Here is a 16,291-nt window from a genome sequence, read left to right as displayed (position 1 = left end):
AACACGCCATCCCTACGCACTCCGATGCCACTGCCATGCCCCTCGGTCTCTTCCTGTCAATAAAGTGTGTTCCCGACAATGAAGTGTGTCCTTCCAGTACTCAGAACAAGAAAGCTGGGAGGGGCTCTTGATCAGGGAGTTCAGGGATAGGACAAAGGGGAATGGTTTTAGGCTGAAAGAGGAGAGATTGTGATGAGATACCAGGAAGAAATGTTTTGTTGTGAGGGTGGGGAGGCCCTGGAACAGGGTGCCCAGAGCAGTGGTTGCAGCCCCATCCCTGGAGGTGTTCAAGGCCAGGTTGGATGGGGCTTGGAGCAACCGGATCCAGCAGGAGGTGTCCCTGCCCACAGCTGGGGTAGCAATTGAATGAGGTTTGATGTCCCTTTCAACCAAAACCATTCCATGATTCTATGATTCTATGAAGTGGCCATTCTTCACCCAGAGCCCTGTTCTAAGCTTGCTCCACTGTGGTAGGACTAAGGCTGAGGAAGCCTGTGGATCTCTGCTCCCATCAAAGCAATTCCTACTCTCTGCAGACAGAGAGGAGTTCAAAAGCCCTTGAGGCTCATGGCAGAAGGTTTGGAGATGGAGACGGCAGAAGATTTGCAAGCAGGTGGAAATCCCCAAGAAGCTAGATGAGGAAGCAGGAGGGCAGGGTGGCTACAGCAGAGCCACCTCAGAGGGACACACCTACTCAGGTCTATAGACACATCTTGAGCTGTGTCTTATGACCCACCCAGAACCAGGGGTAGATTCGCTCCCCGGCAAACACGGCTCGTGGGAAAGTAAAAATGACAGCCTCACTGTCCACATCAACAAACATCACTTGCCCTCCTGCATAGTCCAGACAGATCCGTAGGCGCCGGGGGACCACGCTGTGGAGGATAGGGGTGGGAGATGGGGAAGTGAGAGCCAGGAAGTTCCCCTTATATTGCCCCACGGCCCAAATCCCCCCTTCTGGGCTCATGTCAGGCGGTCCCTTCCTCATCACTGACTCCAGGGCCACCCCCATAGCCCAGCATGACCCGTAGCCCACCTCCACCTCCCAGCATGGTCTCCCTGAGGTAAATCCCTCACAGCCCAGCACACAAGGCCATGGGTCAAATTGCTCTGGTTTGTTGAGCTGGCTCTGCTTTGTGGCTCCCTGCATCACACTTCTATGATCTTCCGACACGATGAGCCGGGGCTGTGCTGTGTCTGGATCCAGAGTGATGTTCACTGCAAGAGAGAGGACAGGTCAAAGAATGAGGAGTAGAGATCACGCCTGGGAAGAGTTTCACCAAGCTGGGTCCATGTTTGGTCCTGGCTTGGGAGGAAACCTGTGCTCAGCTGAAAATGGGAACCAGCTCAGCCAAGGTATGTGAAGATGCACTGGCCCCAAAAACACGTGTTGCATCCCTCACAACCAGGGTTCCCTTGAGGAGATTCCCAACAGAACTTACCTTTTGTGTACATTTCCTGCAATTCCTTCACTGCCTCCCCTGCGTCACTTGTCAGAGAATCTGAAAGACAGATGGAGCCTGGTGGTCACCTCTGATGTCTGGATGACACCACTAACATCAGGAGGTGCTTTTTGGAACCCAACTCCCGGGAGCAAGTGGACAGAGATGCTGCACCCTTCCTCTCCCCAGAGCACACACTGCCTGCTGCAACTGCCAGCTTCTCCAGATGGAGCGGCAAGGAAGAAACCTAAGGCAGCAGGAGCGAAATAGAATTTGGGGCTACCTAGCACAAGACAGACATCGACATTCTGCAGCCTGTCTAGAGAGTCACCAGGATGGTTTGAGGAGTTGGGGGATCTTCGTCTTCAGAGGCATTCAGAACTCAATGGGAGGAAACACAGAGCAATCCCACCTGGCTGTACCTGCTTTAAGCAGAAGTTTGGAGTAGATGACACCCAGAGGTCCATTCCAGCCTAAATCACTCTGCACAATGCCCAGGTCTGCCTGACAGTCACCTCAACCGCTGCTTTGGGGATGAGCCTCCCTATTAGGAGAGCATGAGCTAAGGATCTTCTGGGCATATTGTGGCATCTGGGACTTGTTCCCATCCATGACCCGCTTCCAGCCTCAGAGCAGGTCTGGAGTAGATCTAGAGCAGAAAGAGCCATGGAAGCCAAGTGTTGCACAAAAGCTGTTGGAACAAGTTCATGGGCACAGCAACGTCTTAGGGGGCTCCATGGCAGATGATGTGAATCAGCGCTAACATTGATTGTTCTTTGGGGGGAAATGACAGCACAAGGAGATGAAGAGAGAAGGGAAAAAGGAAAAAAAAAAAAAAAAGGGAAAAGAAACAAGCCTAAGGGGGCTTAGGCTGGGCACCTCTCGAATACACCCTCAGGGCAGGACGTGCAACACAAGGGTGTTCAGCTCTATCTCTCTTTGCAAGGCATTGAACACCCCATTCTTTCCACCCCTGTGGTGCTTCTCCGTTCTCCCCCAGGATCCCTGCTTTGTACCTTGGGGTTTCTTTGTCATCCCCTCTAGCGCAGGAGCGTTTTCTGAGCAGCTTCCAGGCTCCTTCTTCAGTTCGTGGCTCACCCCCTCCTTTGGCTGGGATTTTGCCCTCTCACACCTGGAGTTGCAGAAGCCAGAGCATTTCTATTCCTCCTTTAGTTCAGTCTCTTGCCAGTGCCAGTTTCTAGCGAGCACTTTCGAGCTGAATCAATGCCCTCCAGAAAGTGGTTTTGAGTTTTGTTTTGATTTTTTTTTGGGTGTGTGTTTGGTTTCTGTGGGTTTTTAAGGATATTTTATGGAGTTCCCGCTCCCGGCATGGCTAAGCCACTGCTCCACCCTGCTGCTCTAGTTGCCTGTTGTGCTTCTTTGACGAGTGATGGCTTTGGTGACCCTGCCCACCCTGTCTCTTCAGAGCAAACTTGTGTCACACTCAAGCACTGAAGCCCTGAGCCAAGGGCCCTGCGTTCTGCTCTCCGGGCTTTAGTGTCACATCGGGCACAGAGAAGCCAAGCAGGCTTGCAACCACAGACCTTAGAAATGAAACGTCCTCCCAGACTGTTTCCACAAGGATAGACCTTCTTGGTAGAGGCATTCTGGTTCATCAGCCTCCAGAAAACTGAAATATGAGCATTAATTGGTATCCCTGGTGTGTCCAGCTTTGTTCTGGGGCAGAAACCTTTGCAACCCCAAAGCAGCAGCGTGGCGTAAGGGAGACAGCAGCACATACCTGCTCGGAACACCACCAGCGTCCTAGATGGGAGAAAGGAAAAAGAAGCTCAGTGCTACTTATCCAGCAGGTGCATCCCTCACATTCCCTTTGCCCGGTGAACAGACAGCCCAGCAAGGGGAGGTTAATGAGTTAATCAAGGCAAGATCAACTTCTCAAGCGGTTCTGACTTGCTGGTGTCTCCGGTGCTGTTTGCCCGGTAGTGTTTCAGCAGAGCTCACCTGCGGGGGCTGAAGTCCTGGCAGCTGGCGCTCCTTCTCCTTGATCAGGCCATCCAGGTAAATGAGCCGCTTGGAGAATTTAGCAGCATTGTCCTTCAATCGTGTTGCAATCTGCTGCTCCAGCTCTCCCAGCCGAGCCAACAACAGGCATTCTTGTTCCTCCAGGTACTGTCGCAGCTGCTTAAATTCAGGCACAATCTTCCGCCTCTCCACCTTCACTTTTTCCTTTAGGAGCAGAAAGAATCCTCTCAAGGGAAGGTGGAACCATGGAAAGGGACACTAAGATGATCAGAGGACTGGGAAACCTTCTATATGAAGTAAGGCTGGGAGAACTGGGTTTGTTCCGCCTTCAGAAGAGAAGGCTTAGGGGAGACCTTGTTACTACGTGGAGGGTGTCTACTAAGAGGATGGAGACCCTTTTTACATGGAATCACATGGAAATGATGAGAGGTGACTGGTAGAAGTTGTTCCTGGAGAGGTTCCACTTGGATTATGGGAGAAAATTTTTCCCCACGAGCAGTGAAACATTAGAATCGTTTCCCCAGGGCAGTGGTGGATTCCTCTGCTCTGACACTGGTGAGGCTCAGCTTGACAGTGCTCTGGGCCATCTTGTTTAAACTACAGATCACCTAAAAAGTTAGACCAGATGATCCCCGAGGTCGTTTCCAAACTGGCATCCTGTGATTCTGCTAAAAGCATCCACAGTTTTTACTTTTCAGTGTGGAGCACGACTGGGATTTTCAGGAGGGCTTATCACGCACCAACAGCGGGACACAACACTTGGTCCCCCAACTCCAAAGGCCAAGCATCGACCTTTCCTCACCCTCCCCAGACAAACTTCTTCCCAGCAGAACCAAACACCTACCAGACAGTCCTGGCACATCCATCGCTCCCTCCTTTCCTGTTTCTCCAGTTGTCCTTTCTCTCTCCTGAGGCGCTCCAGCTCTGACTGTATTGGCTCCTGGAAGGAGAGATATCCTTTAGGATCTCCCCACACGTACGCTTCGTGCCCATAGAACAGTTGGACACAAGCAGCCTCTGGCACAGAGTCAGGCTCTGGATCTGTGGGGTCCAGGATGCTCGTAGGGGTTGGTGGGACTGTGAAAAGTGGGGAAAGAACAAGCAGGGGAAGGGGCCTGGCGAGGAACCGAGGAGGAACAGGTAGAAAGGGGTACAAAAGGGCCTGGTCAGGGGTAAATCGGAGCTGGTCAGTGCACTGCCTGACCCAGCCCTGTGCCTGATCATAGAATCCCAGATTCATTGAAGTTGGAAAAATCCTCTAAGCTCATCCAGTCCAATCATCAGCCCAGCCCAACCATCCCTACTAAACCATGTCACCAAGTGCCATGGCCACACACTTTTCAAACCCCTCCAGGTATGAAGACTCCACCACTGCCAATGCTTCACCTCTCTTTCAGTAATGATTTTTTTCCTAATATGCAATCTAAACCTCCCCTGGGCAACTTCAGGAGATTTCCTCTCATCCTCTCATCTATGACCACCATAATCTGTCCCTACCTTCTCATTAAATCCCTTCTTAGAATCATAGAATAGTTTGGGTTGGAAGGGAGAAGAGAAGGCTCTGAGGAGATCTTATAGTGACCTTCCAGTACCTGAAGGGGCTCCAGGAAAGCTGGAGAGGGGCTGTTCATAAAGGCTTGTGGGGAGAGGATGAGGGGGGATGGGTATAAACTGGAGGGGCAGATTTAGACTGGACATTAGGAAGAATTTCTTCCCCATGAGAGTGGTGGGACACCGGCCCAGGTTGCCCAGGGAAGCTGTGTCTGCCCCATCCCTGGAGGTGTTCAAGGCCAGGTTGGATGGGCCTTGGGCAGCCTGAGCCAGTGGGATGTCCCTGCCCATGGCAGGGGGGATGGATCTGGATGATCTTTAAGGTCCCTTCCAACCCAAACTGTTCTATGATTCTATGAATGGGATGACATTGATTAAAAGAACAGAAACCCAAAGTACAGAGGGTGCAGTTACACACGAGAGAGGAGAGGAGAGGAGAGGAGAGGAGAGGAGAGGAGAGGAGAGGAGAGGAGAGGAGAGGAGAGGAGAGGAGAGGAGAGGGGAGGGGAGGGGAGGGGAGGGGAGGGGAGGGGAGGGGAGGGGAGGGGAGGGGAGGGGAGGGGAGGGGAGGGGAGGGGAGGGGAGGGGAGGGGAGGGGGAGGGACGGCACAGTGGGGTCCCAGTGCCTCACCTCGTCACCCCACGTCGGACCCAGCCGCCTCAGCCCCTCGGCGATGTTGCCCAGTGGGCGGTTGGGCCGCAGGACGCCACCGGCGAAGCTGTCCCGGCACTGCGGGCAGGAGCGAGCGGCAGCCCCAGCCCAGTACGAGGAGATGCAGTCTTGGCAGAAATTATGCCCGCAGTCCAGCATCACCGGAGAGCAGAAAAAATCTAGGCAAATGGAGCAAATCACCTCCTCCTCCAGCTCCTTGGCTGCCGCCATGGCTGGGGCGTGGGCCGGAGGCACTCCGGCTGTTTTGCTTTCGGTCTCGGAGTGAGCGTAGCGGCCAGGATGAGACCCAAGCGGTGTCAGGAGGACTCTGGGAGCCCTGGGCGGCTCTGGGAGCCCCCGCTGCGGGTCTGCGAGGAGCACAGCCACAGAAGCGCAGCCTCCAGCTCTCCTTCCATCCTGCCCTTTTTGAAGTTAAAGAGCATCTGGTCTTTAGAGCTTTAACCCAAACGGAGCCCTGCTGTCCTGACCAGATTTCCCTCCGTTGCTCACACTTCTCACACCCCCTTTAGGCAGAGCAGCTCCCTTTTCCTGCTCCTCCTGCCTCTGCTTTGCCCTCAGGGAGTTGGTTTTCCAGCAACTTTGCCCCTTGTGCTCCAATTCCCACCCAGCGCTGTGGTTCTTAGTCCAGGGAGCGATTGCACTCAGCCCAGATTATCCCAGGATTTTGGCTTGTGTTGTTTGCTCCCCCTCTTTCCCCCTTATTTTGAACTCAGGCAGCGGCTTGGATGAGTTTAACCACCTGCAGTGCTGAGTGTTTGCATGAATCAGCACACATCGCTGAAGGCCATTTTGCAGGGATTTGGAGATATTAAAAGAGGTTTCCTTGCCTCGTTAACCTGCCCCTTCCTGGATGCTTGAACCCCTTCTCTGTGTGCCCGTGTTTCTCAGCAGACCATGTGGGTGAATGTATTCCTTAGATGAAAGCCCTTCACTGCAAGGATTTATCACCTCCCCATTAAATGGGGGACAGGCACATGAGCAAAATTCTCCCAGTGTCATCCCAAGCAAACATTTTCCATCTCAGGCATTGAGCTCGTTGTATTAACCCATAACGGTGTGGAGGCCAGAACCCTCTTGCGTCCTCAAACAACCACAAAGGAGCAAAACCCCCCTGAGATGCTGCAGAGCCTCCCTCAGTGGGATTCCTCTCTTGAATCCAGAGCAGTCAATGCCTCCTGAGTCATCGGGCACGGGAACAGCTGCCCAGGGAGGGGGTCGAGTCACCTTCCCTGGAGGTGTTCAAGGAACAGGTGGATGAGATGCTTAGGGACATGGTTTAAGAGTGATAGGAATGGTTGGACTCGATGATCCAGTGGGTCCTTTCCAACCTGGTGATTCTACGATTCTATGATTCTATGATTCCTTGCCAGGGCCTGGGTCCAGCCTTGCACTCTCTAACATCTTCCTCTCATAGCTCACAGTTTGCATCTGCTCAAAGGAATTGCATGCATGCACTCCCAACCACTTTGGAGGTTTGCTTCTAAGGATAGATTTATCTCTCCATGTCCTCCCCTCCGGTCCCGTTCTCCAGCTGGGTTTGCAGTGCCAGGATCTGATCTGCCTGGTCCTCAATATGCGGCCCTGCTGCTCTTCCCTAGGAACGAGCACTTGGAGGTGACATGGCCCTGGATGCTGCAAGGGTCATAGAATCATAGAAGTTTGGGTTGGAAGGGATCTTAAAGATCATCCAGTTCCAACCCCCCTGCCATGGGCAGGGACATCCCACTGGATCAGGCTGCCCAAGGCCCATCCAACCTGGCCTTGAACACCTCCAGGGATGGGGCAGCCACAGCTTCCCTGGGCAACCTGGGCCGGTGTCTCACCACTCTCATGGGGAAGAAATTCTTCCTAATATCAAGACTAAATCTGCCCCTCTCCAGTTTGTACCTACCCGTTCCCCCTTGTCCTATCACCACAAATCTTTATGAACAGCCCCTCTCCAGCTTTCCTGTAGCCCCTTCAGGTACTGGAAGGTCACTATAAGATCTCCTCAGAGCCTTCTCTTCTCCAGGCTGAACAACCCCAACTCTCTCAGCCTGTCCTTGTGTGGAAGGTGCTCCAGCCCTCAGATCATCTTTGTAGCCTCCTCTGGACCTGTTCCAATAGCTCCAACTCCTTCTTATGTTGAGGATTCCAGAACTGGGCATAGTATTCCAGATAAGGTCTCACAAGAGAGGAACAGAGGGGCAGAATCCCCTCCCTCCCTGCTGGCCACACTGCTTTGGATGCAGCCCAGGACATGGTTGGTTTCTGGGCTGTGAGTGCACGTTGCCGGTGACTCAACCCCCTCCCTGGGCAGCCTCTACCAGTGCCCGATGACCCTTTCCGTGAAGAATTTTTTTCTGACATCCAGCCTGACCCTCCCCTGGCGGAGCTTGAGGCCATTCCCCCTTGTCCTGTCCCCTGTCACTGGGGAGAAGAGCCCAGCTCCCTCCTCTCCACAACCTCCTTTCAGGTAGTTGTAGAGAGCAATAAGGTCTCCCCTCAGCCTCCTCTTCTCCAGGCTAAACAACCCCAGCTCTCTCAGCCGCTCCTCGTCAGACATTCTCCAGCCCCTCACCAGCTTCGTTGCTCTTCTCTGGACACACTCCAGAGCCTCAACATCCTTCTTGTGGTGAGGGGCCCAGAACTGAACACAGTACTCGAGGTGCAGTCTCACCAGTGCTGAGTCCAGAGGGAGAATCACCTCCCTGGCCCTGCTGGTGACCCCATTTCTGATACAAGCCAAGATTCCATTGGTCTTCTTGGCCACCTGGCCCACTGCTGGCTCATGTTCAGTCGGTTGTCAACCAACACCCCCAGGTCCTTCTCCTCTGTGCAGCTCTCCAGCCACTCTTCCCCCAGTCAGGATGGGGCTGAGCCTTCTCCCCAGGAATAATCTTTCTTCTAATATAAACAAGTCCACAGCCCTCTTTATTGCCCAACGTTTCCAGCTTGCCTTGGCCAAAGCTAAGGCCTTGGAAACAAATCCAAACAACATTTTTGCAATGTCATGAGCGGCACTTTTAATACACAGCGTAATCATTTCCAACCCACTCTCCCAAGAGAACGGGGCAGACTGCTCAGGCAACTCACTGGGGCACCACCCGCAGCAGCAGAGCCCCCGCAGAGCTGCATCCCGGGAGCACTGGGATTGCTCCGTGCACCCCAACACCACCCTCCGGAGAGGCCAAAAGGATTCCCTTGGCCCAAACATCTTGCCCAGCCCATACCAGGGAGTTTTCTGTGAGCAGACAAACCTGCCCCAAAACGATAAAAAGCCCTGGGTTTTGCCCAAACACAAAACCTTCCACCAGCTCTCCTGGAGGCAGGTCAGGAACGCTGCCCAGAGCTCCGTGGGGAAGCCAGGACACGGAGCAGCTCAGGCTCTTCCAGCCCTCCCATCTCCTCCAGTAACAAGACAACAGCTCAAGGTTTGTCTCACTTTTATTTACATAATTGCACAGCCCGTTTCCCCATGACACTGGAACGTGGCGGGTCAGAGACACTGATTTCCCACATCCACGAGCTGAACATCTCCTCTGGGAAGGAGGAGAAGACTCAGAGAATCGCTATTGGGTTTTTGCAGGGGCACATGCAACAACTCCAATTATTGGCAACTACAATAAAGACAACGAAGCTGAGAACGAAGCCGTGGCCGTGCAGCAGCACAGGGCCAGGCCCCGGCTACGCCCTGCAAAGGACTTCTGGCTTTCACAGTTGCACATTTGGGTCAGCAGTGGGTTTCCTAAACACTGGCTCCATTCCATCCCTATGGGGGACTGTGGCGCGGGAGTGCATGTCCTTTGTTACCTGCCAGAACTAGGCACATCGCAAGACCAAGCTCCTGAGAGGCAGCCAGGACTGAGAAGGTTGAGCTAAACCCCCAAAGCTTCCTTCAGTGGGAATATCCTGGTGAGATGGGGTTTGTTGGGAAAGGGCTGGAGGAAGGGGTACCCAGCACAAGGCACAGAGCGGTGGCGCAGCGCTCACTGCCAAGGGAAAAGGGATGCAGAAGGAGGCAGTGCGGGCATGGGAGCAACTCTGCAAGAGCAGCGTTGATCATGGCCTTGAGCTGCGCCAGGGCAGGTTCAGATTGGACGCTAGGAAAAACTTCTTCATGGAAAGATTTATCAAGCACTGGAATGGCTGCCCAGGGAGGTGGTTGAGTCCCCATCCCTGGAGGGAATTATAAGATGGGTAGAGGAAGCGCTTAGAGATATGATTTAGTAGCGGACAGGTACGGTTCGACTTAATGATCTTTTCCAGCCTGGGGGTTCTATGATGCAGGATGCTCCTGCAGGGCAGGGACCATAACTGAGCCGTGCTGGAGAAACCTCTGTGCACTGCCAGCCTCCAGGAGCACCAGGAACATCATCCCCACACAGGGAAAAGGGAAGGTGTCCAGGGATTTGTGGCAGAAGGGAAGAGACAGGCAGGGAGGAGGGCAGAGAGGGAGAAGCAGAGATGCACAGCTCAGCTGTGGCAGAAGACGTTCACCCTGTGATCAAACGAAACCCTCATGCTCAGAACAGACATGCTCAGAGCAGCCCACAGGGGCTGCTGCAAGAATCCAGGATATCAGTGAATTGCACGAGAACCCAGAGGACAGGAGACAAAGGAGGAGAGGAGACATAGAGCAGGGTCCAGGGCTGGAGGAATCCCACCAGAAGGGACAGGACATCCTGCTGCTCATGGCACTGTGACTTCCAGGTCAGGGAGCAGGGGCCATGTAAAGAAAAGCATCCTGTTTTGCAGCTGAAGAAGAGGAAGAAATGGCACACGGTGCTTTGAATGCAAGAAATCACAGGTTTCAGTCTACCAGGGCGTCGGATTGATCCGCTTGGGTTCAGCAAAGAAGCGGAGGGACGGTGCGTGACGGCCACCACCCCCTGCAAGGACACGGGCACCTTGGTGCCTGCCTCCTCCCTGCTATCTCCCCTCACCATGGCAGGAGCAAGAGCCAAGGCTCACGCCAAGCAGCTGGAGCGTGCAGCGGGACAGGGCCAACGCCAGCATCCTTACGGCCCGCTCCACTCGCAGGGCTCAGGAAAGCACAGCACCAAGCAGGGGCATCACCCAGTGAGGGGAGGCAGCGGAAAGGTGAGGACTAAAGCCAACTTGGGGAGACCTTTGGCAGACTGGGTACTCCAAGACAGAGAGGAATATTAGCTGGATGTGCTGGGAACATGGGTGGATGAAGGAGGAGGAACATTGGCCTCGCAGAAGAAGGGACCCAGAGCCCGCTCTTAGGGAACCAGTGAACTTGGGGTGTTGCACTTGAGAACACAACAAGCAGGCAGGGCTTTCAGGGATGAACCAAATCCCAGTAGCTCCTCTGTCTGCTGCCGAGGAATGTGCAAATAAAGTACCTGGGGACAGGCAAGCCCACCCGCATCCTGCCAAGCGGCTGCGGAGCACGGCCCGTCCCCGAAGGTCTGTGCGCAACTGATACTATGAGAGGTCCAGCCTCAAGATGGTGAAAGGACATCAGCAAAGGGACTCAACTCTCACCTCCTGGGGTCAGGAAAGCTCCTTTCGGAGTCTTTTAAAGGCAAAAGGCAATGGTGGGTTTAGCCAGTACGAGCATCGCTTCCCCCCTCAGATCCTCCGTCTACCTTTGCGAGACAGACCAAGAGCTGAGTGCGTCCGAGTCCTGGGGATGAGCCAGGATCTGCAAGGAAAGCGTTCTGTGAGATCACGTCTGCACAGGAAAAGATCTCATGTTGAAACTTCTTTCGAAATTCTCAAAATTACAGTACTTTACAAAATGTCTCCATTTGCTATGACATCATTTTACTCCTTCTGGGATTATAAGAGTTCTTAAAAACACACAACCTTCTAAAAGGACAGAAACACCACGAGAGAGGCCAAAGAGTAACGGGAAAGGCTGCTGCAGTATTATCAAAACCAATATAGTGCAAAGGAGAAGGGGACTTTCAAGAACGGTCAAAGAAAAGTGTTCTTTATACGCTCATTTGGAGAAAAGGCATAGATTTAACCTCGGAATGAGATCAGGCTGCCAGCTTCTATACTGAAGCTTAGAACATAAACGCAAAAGGACTGAAACACAATATGCATGGCCATTAAAAAATAATATTATATATAGATATATATATATATATATAGGGAGATATTTTCCACATATGGTGTTTAGTTATAGGAAAGTGTCCCTGCAGACAGGCTTGTTCTGCCACCTGGCTCATCTGGGCCATTTCACATGACAGACGTTGATTATCAGTCTGTTTGCCATAGTATAAAGTACGTGCTGACCGCAAAGTCCCTTCGGGTGGGATGATTGTTTTCCAGTGCCTCCACAGCGTCCGTGTTTCTTGTGTGCGCGAGGGCACCTCTTTGCTGCTGCCGGCCCCGAAGGGCAGCTCTGCCCCAGCAGCTCCGCGGCGCAGCGGCCGAGGGACAGCTCAGACGGTGGTTTCATCCGCAGTCTTCTTCATGAGCTTGGCAGAGAGGAGGGAGTGGGGCACGGGGTGAGGGCTTCGTGAGGCGGGAATCATCAAGCGGACTTTCTGGTTGGTCCTTCGCCACTCTGAGTACAGCTGGCAGTGGTAGCGGAACGAGACCTGCCGGGTGATATCACATCGGTCTGATTACCAACCTCCCTTCATAAAAGACGGAGCCATAGAGGGCTGGTGAGATGCAGTCACCCATCCGCCCTCTACGTGCTCTCTGCATGTTCCTTGTCAACCCACTAGCACCCTCGGCCAACAGAGAGAGCACTGACCCTGAGCGGGTTGGGGTGCTCCATGTCATATAATCGCAGAATCGTTCAGGTTGGAAAAGACCTCTAAGATCATCAGGCACAACCATCAACACGATACCAACATATCCACTAAACCATGTCCCCAAGTGCCACATCTACATGCTTTTGAACCCCTGCAGGGATAGGGACTCCACCCCTGCCCTGGGCAAAGAATCATAGAATAGTTTGGGTTGGAAGGGATCTTAAAGATCATCCAGTTCCAACCCCTGCCGTGGGCAGGGACATCCCTCTGGCTCAGGCTGCCCAAGGCCCATCCAACCTGGCCTCCAGGGATGGGGCAGCCACAACTTCCCTTGGACAGCCTCTGCCAAGGCTTCACTACTCTTTCAGTAAAGAAATTCCTCTTAATATCCAGCCTAAACCTCTCCTGGTGCAACTTGAGGCTATTTCCTCTCATCGTATCACTTGGTCCTTGGGCTTGTCCCAAGCGTCTGATAAGGAATCAATTAATTGCTGGTAACACCAGGCTGACCATGGCACAGCAAAAGGGCCTCCTGGGCAGTACCACAGCTCCTGGTGGATCTTCTCTGCCCTTTGCCAGAGCCTTCTTTCCTTGGTCTGCGAAGGCACGACATGATGGTTGGACTTGATGATCTTAGAGGTGTTTTCCAACCTTAATGATTCCACGACATCAGCTGGACTAATTTTTTCCGACTGCACTATGGCCTGCGAGTCCTGTCCAGCCAGATGGAGACAGGAGGGGATGGAAGGCTGGTGGGGATGGAGAGCTGGAGGGGACCTGCCCAGCCTCGCCCAGAGGCAGGAGCCAGCCCTGCAGTTTCAGAGCAGCCCAGCAAGGGGGAGCTGGGAGCTGCACTTCCCTCTGGACTCCTTTGCTCTGTCCTCCTGCATTCCTAACCACCACTACAGATGCTCCCACAGCTCCTGCGAATTCCTCAGCTTGGAAATTAAACTCTTCTAGAATTTCTTAAGGAAAGAATAAACCCAGCATGTATTTTCCCCTATTTATTTTCCTAGAAATTATGAGTAAGGAAGTAAAATCCTGAATCCAGTCAGGCACTCATCAAACCCAAGCTTTCAGACTTTGTAAAAGCACAGGAAACACTGAGCTGGCAAGGAGGACATACTAGGAAAGGATCCGACAAGGAAAAGTCAGCATTCCTACTACTTTTGAATAGGTTGCAGATAGCTGTTATGAGAAACAGAGCTGTGCCACAGCATTGAGGTAACTTAGCTTAAGTATCTGTGCACTCCCCTTTTTCCTGTTGCAGAGAGACAAATGTGGGAATAAAGCACTTTGTTGTTTTCACAGCATGTGAATGGGGAGCCAGCGGTGCAGACCTCAAGGAAAGCTCCTGCCCCACAGGAAGGAGCTGCAGCCTTGGCCATGGCCTCTTGCAATCGTGATGCTGGTGACAGCCATCCCCACCCACCCACGCAGCAGCCCTGCGTCGTGCAGCCCCGCAAATAGGAGTAAAGGGGCTTCACTTCACATCCTTTGCTGTTGAAGGAATTGCGAAGCACAGCAGAACCACAGAATCAGAGAATAGTTTGGGTCAGAAGGGACCTTAGAGATCATCCAGTTCCAACCCCCCTGCCATGGGCAGGGACATCCCACTGGCTCAGGCTGCCCAAGGCCCATCCAACCTGGCCTGGAACACCTCCAGGGATGGGGCAGCCACAGCTTCCCTGGGCAACCTGGGCCGCTGTCTCACCACTCTCATGGGGAAGAAATTCTTCCTAATGTCCAGTCTAAATCTGCCCCTCTCCAGTTTATACCCGTTCCCCCTCGTCCTATCCCCACAAGCCTTTGCAAACAGCCCCTCTCCAGCTTTCCTGTAGCCCCTTCAGGTACTGGAAGGTCACTCTAAGGTCTCCTCTGAGCCTTCTCTTCTCCAGGCTAAACAACCCAAACTCTCTCAGCCTGTCCTCGTAGGGAAGGTGCTCCAGCCCTCAGATCATCTTTGTAGCCTCCTCTGGACCTGTTCCAAGAGCTCCATCTCCTTCTTAAATTGAGGATTCCAGAACTGGACACAGGACTCCAGATGAGGTCTCACAAGAGAGGAACAGGGGGCAGAATCACCTCCCTCGCCCTACCGGCCACATCAGGACTCATTATTTCACATAAAACCTGCACATTTTTACGTTTCCTCCAGATCAGTCTTGGGACAAAGGAGATGGAAGCACTTCCTCTGAAGGTTTCCAGTTTTAGACGGGCCTTCTACAGAAATGAACCTCCTGCAGCCACATGTCAGAGCCACACGTGCAGCAGCCGAGATGTTCCTGACAGCTCCCGTGTGCTGCAACTTCTGCACCCTTTGACAGCAGCACCGATGGGGCACTCTCGGAGCTGGCTCCCCAGAGCGAAAGCTGCTGCACCAGCTCACCCTTCCCTGGCACCTGAGTTGTGAGGAATGTCTTAATCCCAGGAAAAGCTGTTACTTGAAGAGATCAGATCATGAGATGGCAGGGAAAGAGGCTGTGATGTGTTCAATGCCAACTTTTTGTGGTCGCACTATTTCTCCTCCAGGAACTGCACTTCTTCCCTTCCCCAAATTGTGTTTCCCAAGCAGCAGCTGGAAAAGGGCACCCAGAGGGCACACACACATGCAGGGCTTTGAAGAGAATCAGAGAATCATATAATCATTAGGTTGGAAAAGACATTAGAGATCATCAAATCCAACTGTACCTACTACTAAATCATGTCCCCAAGCAACTCATCTACTCACCTTTTAAATACCTCCAGGGATGGTGACTCGACCCCCTCCCTGGGCAGCCTCTGACAGGGCCCCTTGATCCACTCTGTGAAAATTTCTTTCCTAATGTCCAGCCTGAACCTCCCCTGGTGCAGCGTGAGGCCATTCCCCCTTGTCCTGTCCTCTGTCACTTGGGAGAAGAGCCCAGCTCCCTCCTCTCCACAACCTCCTTCCAGGTAGTTGTAGAGAGCAATGAGGTCTCCTCTCAGCCTCCTCTTCTCCAGGCTGAACAACCCCAGCTCTCTCAGCCGCTCCTCGTAAGACTTGTTCTCCAGCCCCTCACCAGCTTCGTTGCTCTTCTCTGGACACACTCCAGAGCCTCAACATCCTTCTTGTGGTGAGAGGCCCAGAACTGAACACAGTACTCGAGGTGTGGCCTCATCAGTGCCGAGTCCAGAGGGAGAATCACCTCCCTGGACCTGCTGGCCACACCATTTCTGATCCAAGCCAAGATGCTGTTGGCCAAGGTGGCCAAGAAGGCCACCTGGACACACTGCTGGCTCATGTTCAGCTACTGTTGACCAACACCCCCAGGTCTTTCTCTGCCAGGCAGCTTTCAAGCAATCTTTCCCCAACCTGTAGCACTGCACAAGGTTTTTGTGTTTGGCACCGGCTACACAACACCCTGGAGATCACGGCTCCCGTGTTGATATGGCAAAGCAGATGATCAGGAAGTCGTTTCTCATTCTCAGCAACAACTTTAGCAGCTCCCAGCTGAAGATAATGAACGGGACGGTGAGAGAATGAGCCCAAGGTTTCTCACAAGGGGAGTCAGAAGCAGCTGGCTCCACTGAGGTGGTGTGAGCCGGTACTTCCAGCCCTGTTTTGAACAGAAACACGGCCCTGGGCAGCACTTACCAGCGTCCAAAGGACGTAGATTGTGAAAAGTGCTATAGTTAGTGCAATGAGTCCGATGGCCTCCAGCCGGCTGTTGAACTGCAAGTGATCCTGGGCTCCACGCAGGCACAGCCAACCGGAAATCGCTGCCAGGGGAGTAATGAACAGGAAACACACCATGTCGCAGAAAAGGGTCCTCTTCTCATTGCGGGGACCAGGATCCTTCAGCCACTGCAGGAGGGAAGGCAGAGAGGGCATCAGTCAGCAGCACGCGGGGCACACGGTGTGCTAGGAGAACAGGACAGCTGTGCTGGGAAGCTCTCCTGTG

The 16,291-nt window shown here is 53.2% G+C and overlaps 2 protein-coding genes across 5 annotated transcripts in view; both read right to left on the bottom strand.

Moving 5' to 3' along the window:
* Positions 1 to 692: 692 nt before the first annotated feature.
* LOC104064660 (E3 ubiquitin-protein ligase TRIM11) lies at positions 693 to 6,817 on the bottom strand. The gene is made up of 7 exons (XM_054050164.1): positions 5,608 to 6,817; positions 4,270 to 4,365; positions 3,405 to 3,629; positions 3,184 to 3,206; positions 2,459 to 2,574; positions 1,443 to 1,502; positions 693 to 1,218 (listed from the first exon to the last, which is right to left on the bottom strand). Exons 1-7 carry the CDS (start codon positions 5,857 to 5,859, stop codon positions 701 to 703), a joined length of 1,290 nt encoding a protein of 429 aa, XP_053906139.1. The 5' UTR covers positions 5,860 to 6,817; the 3' UTR covers positions 693 to 700.
* A 2,217-nt stretch (positions 6,818 to 9,034) lies between these two features.
* MARCHF2 (membrane associated ring-CH-type finger 2) overlaps positions 9,035 to 16,291 on the bottom strand; it is a 47,036-nt gene continuing 39,779 nt past the window's right edge. For 3 of the 4 annotated variants that reach the window (XM_054049831.1, XM_054049832.1, XM_054049830.1), the window contains exons 4-5: positions 15,985 to 16,194; positions 9,035 to 12,209 (exon numbers count right to left, since the gene is read on the bottom strand). In XM_054049831.1, the coding sequence (XP_053905806.1) occupies positions 12,051 to 12,209; positions 15,985 to 16,194 (369 nt within the window). In that variant the 3' untranslated portion in view covers positions 9,035 to 12,050. The remainder of the gene's footprint in view (positions 12,210 to 15,984; positions 16,195 to 16,291) is intronic. The other variant, XR_008447212.1, reaches the window with a different exon arrangement.

The sequence above is a fragment of the Cuculus canorus genome, chromosome 27 (assembly GCF_017976375.1).
Source record: "Cuculus canorus isolate bCucCan1 chromosome 27, bCucCan1.pri, whole genome shotgun sequence".
Classification (NCBI taxonomy): domain Eukaryota; kingdom Metazoa; phylum Chordata; class Aves; order Cuculiformes; family Cuculidae; genus Cuculus; species Cuculus canorus.
The sequence above is the reverse complement of the archived record's forward strand: the minus strand, read 5'-3'. Positions and strand labels throughout refer to the sequence as shown.

Excerpts from the sequence above, each read along its gene's own strand:
- LOC104064660 (XM_054050164.1), bottom strand. The coding sequence starts at position 5,859 with ATGGCGGCAGCCAAGGAGCTGGAGGAGGAGGTGATTTGCTCCATTTGC. Across the intron at positions 3,630-4,269 it reads GGATGTGCCAGGACTGTCTG|GAAAAAGTGAAGGTGGAGAG; the intron begins GTAGGTGTTTGG and ends CTGCTCCTAAAG. Across the intron at positions 2,575-3,183 it reads GCTGGTGGTGTTCCGAGCAG|GTGTGAGAGGGCAAAATCCC; the intron begins GTATGTGCTGCT and ends CTGCAACTCCAG.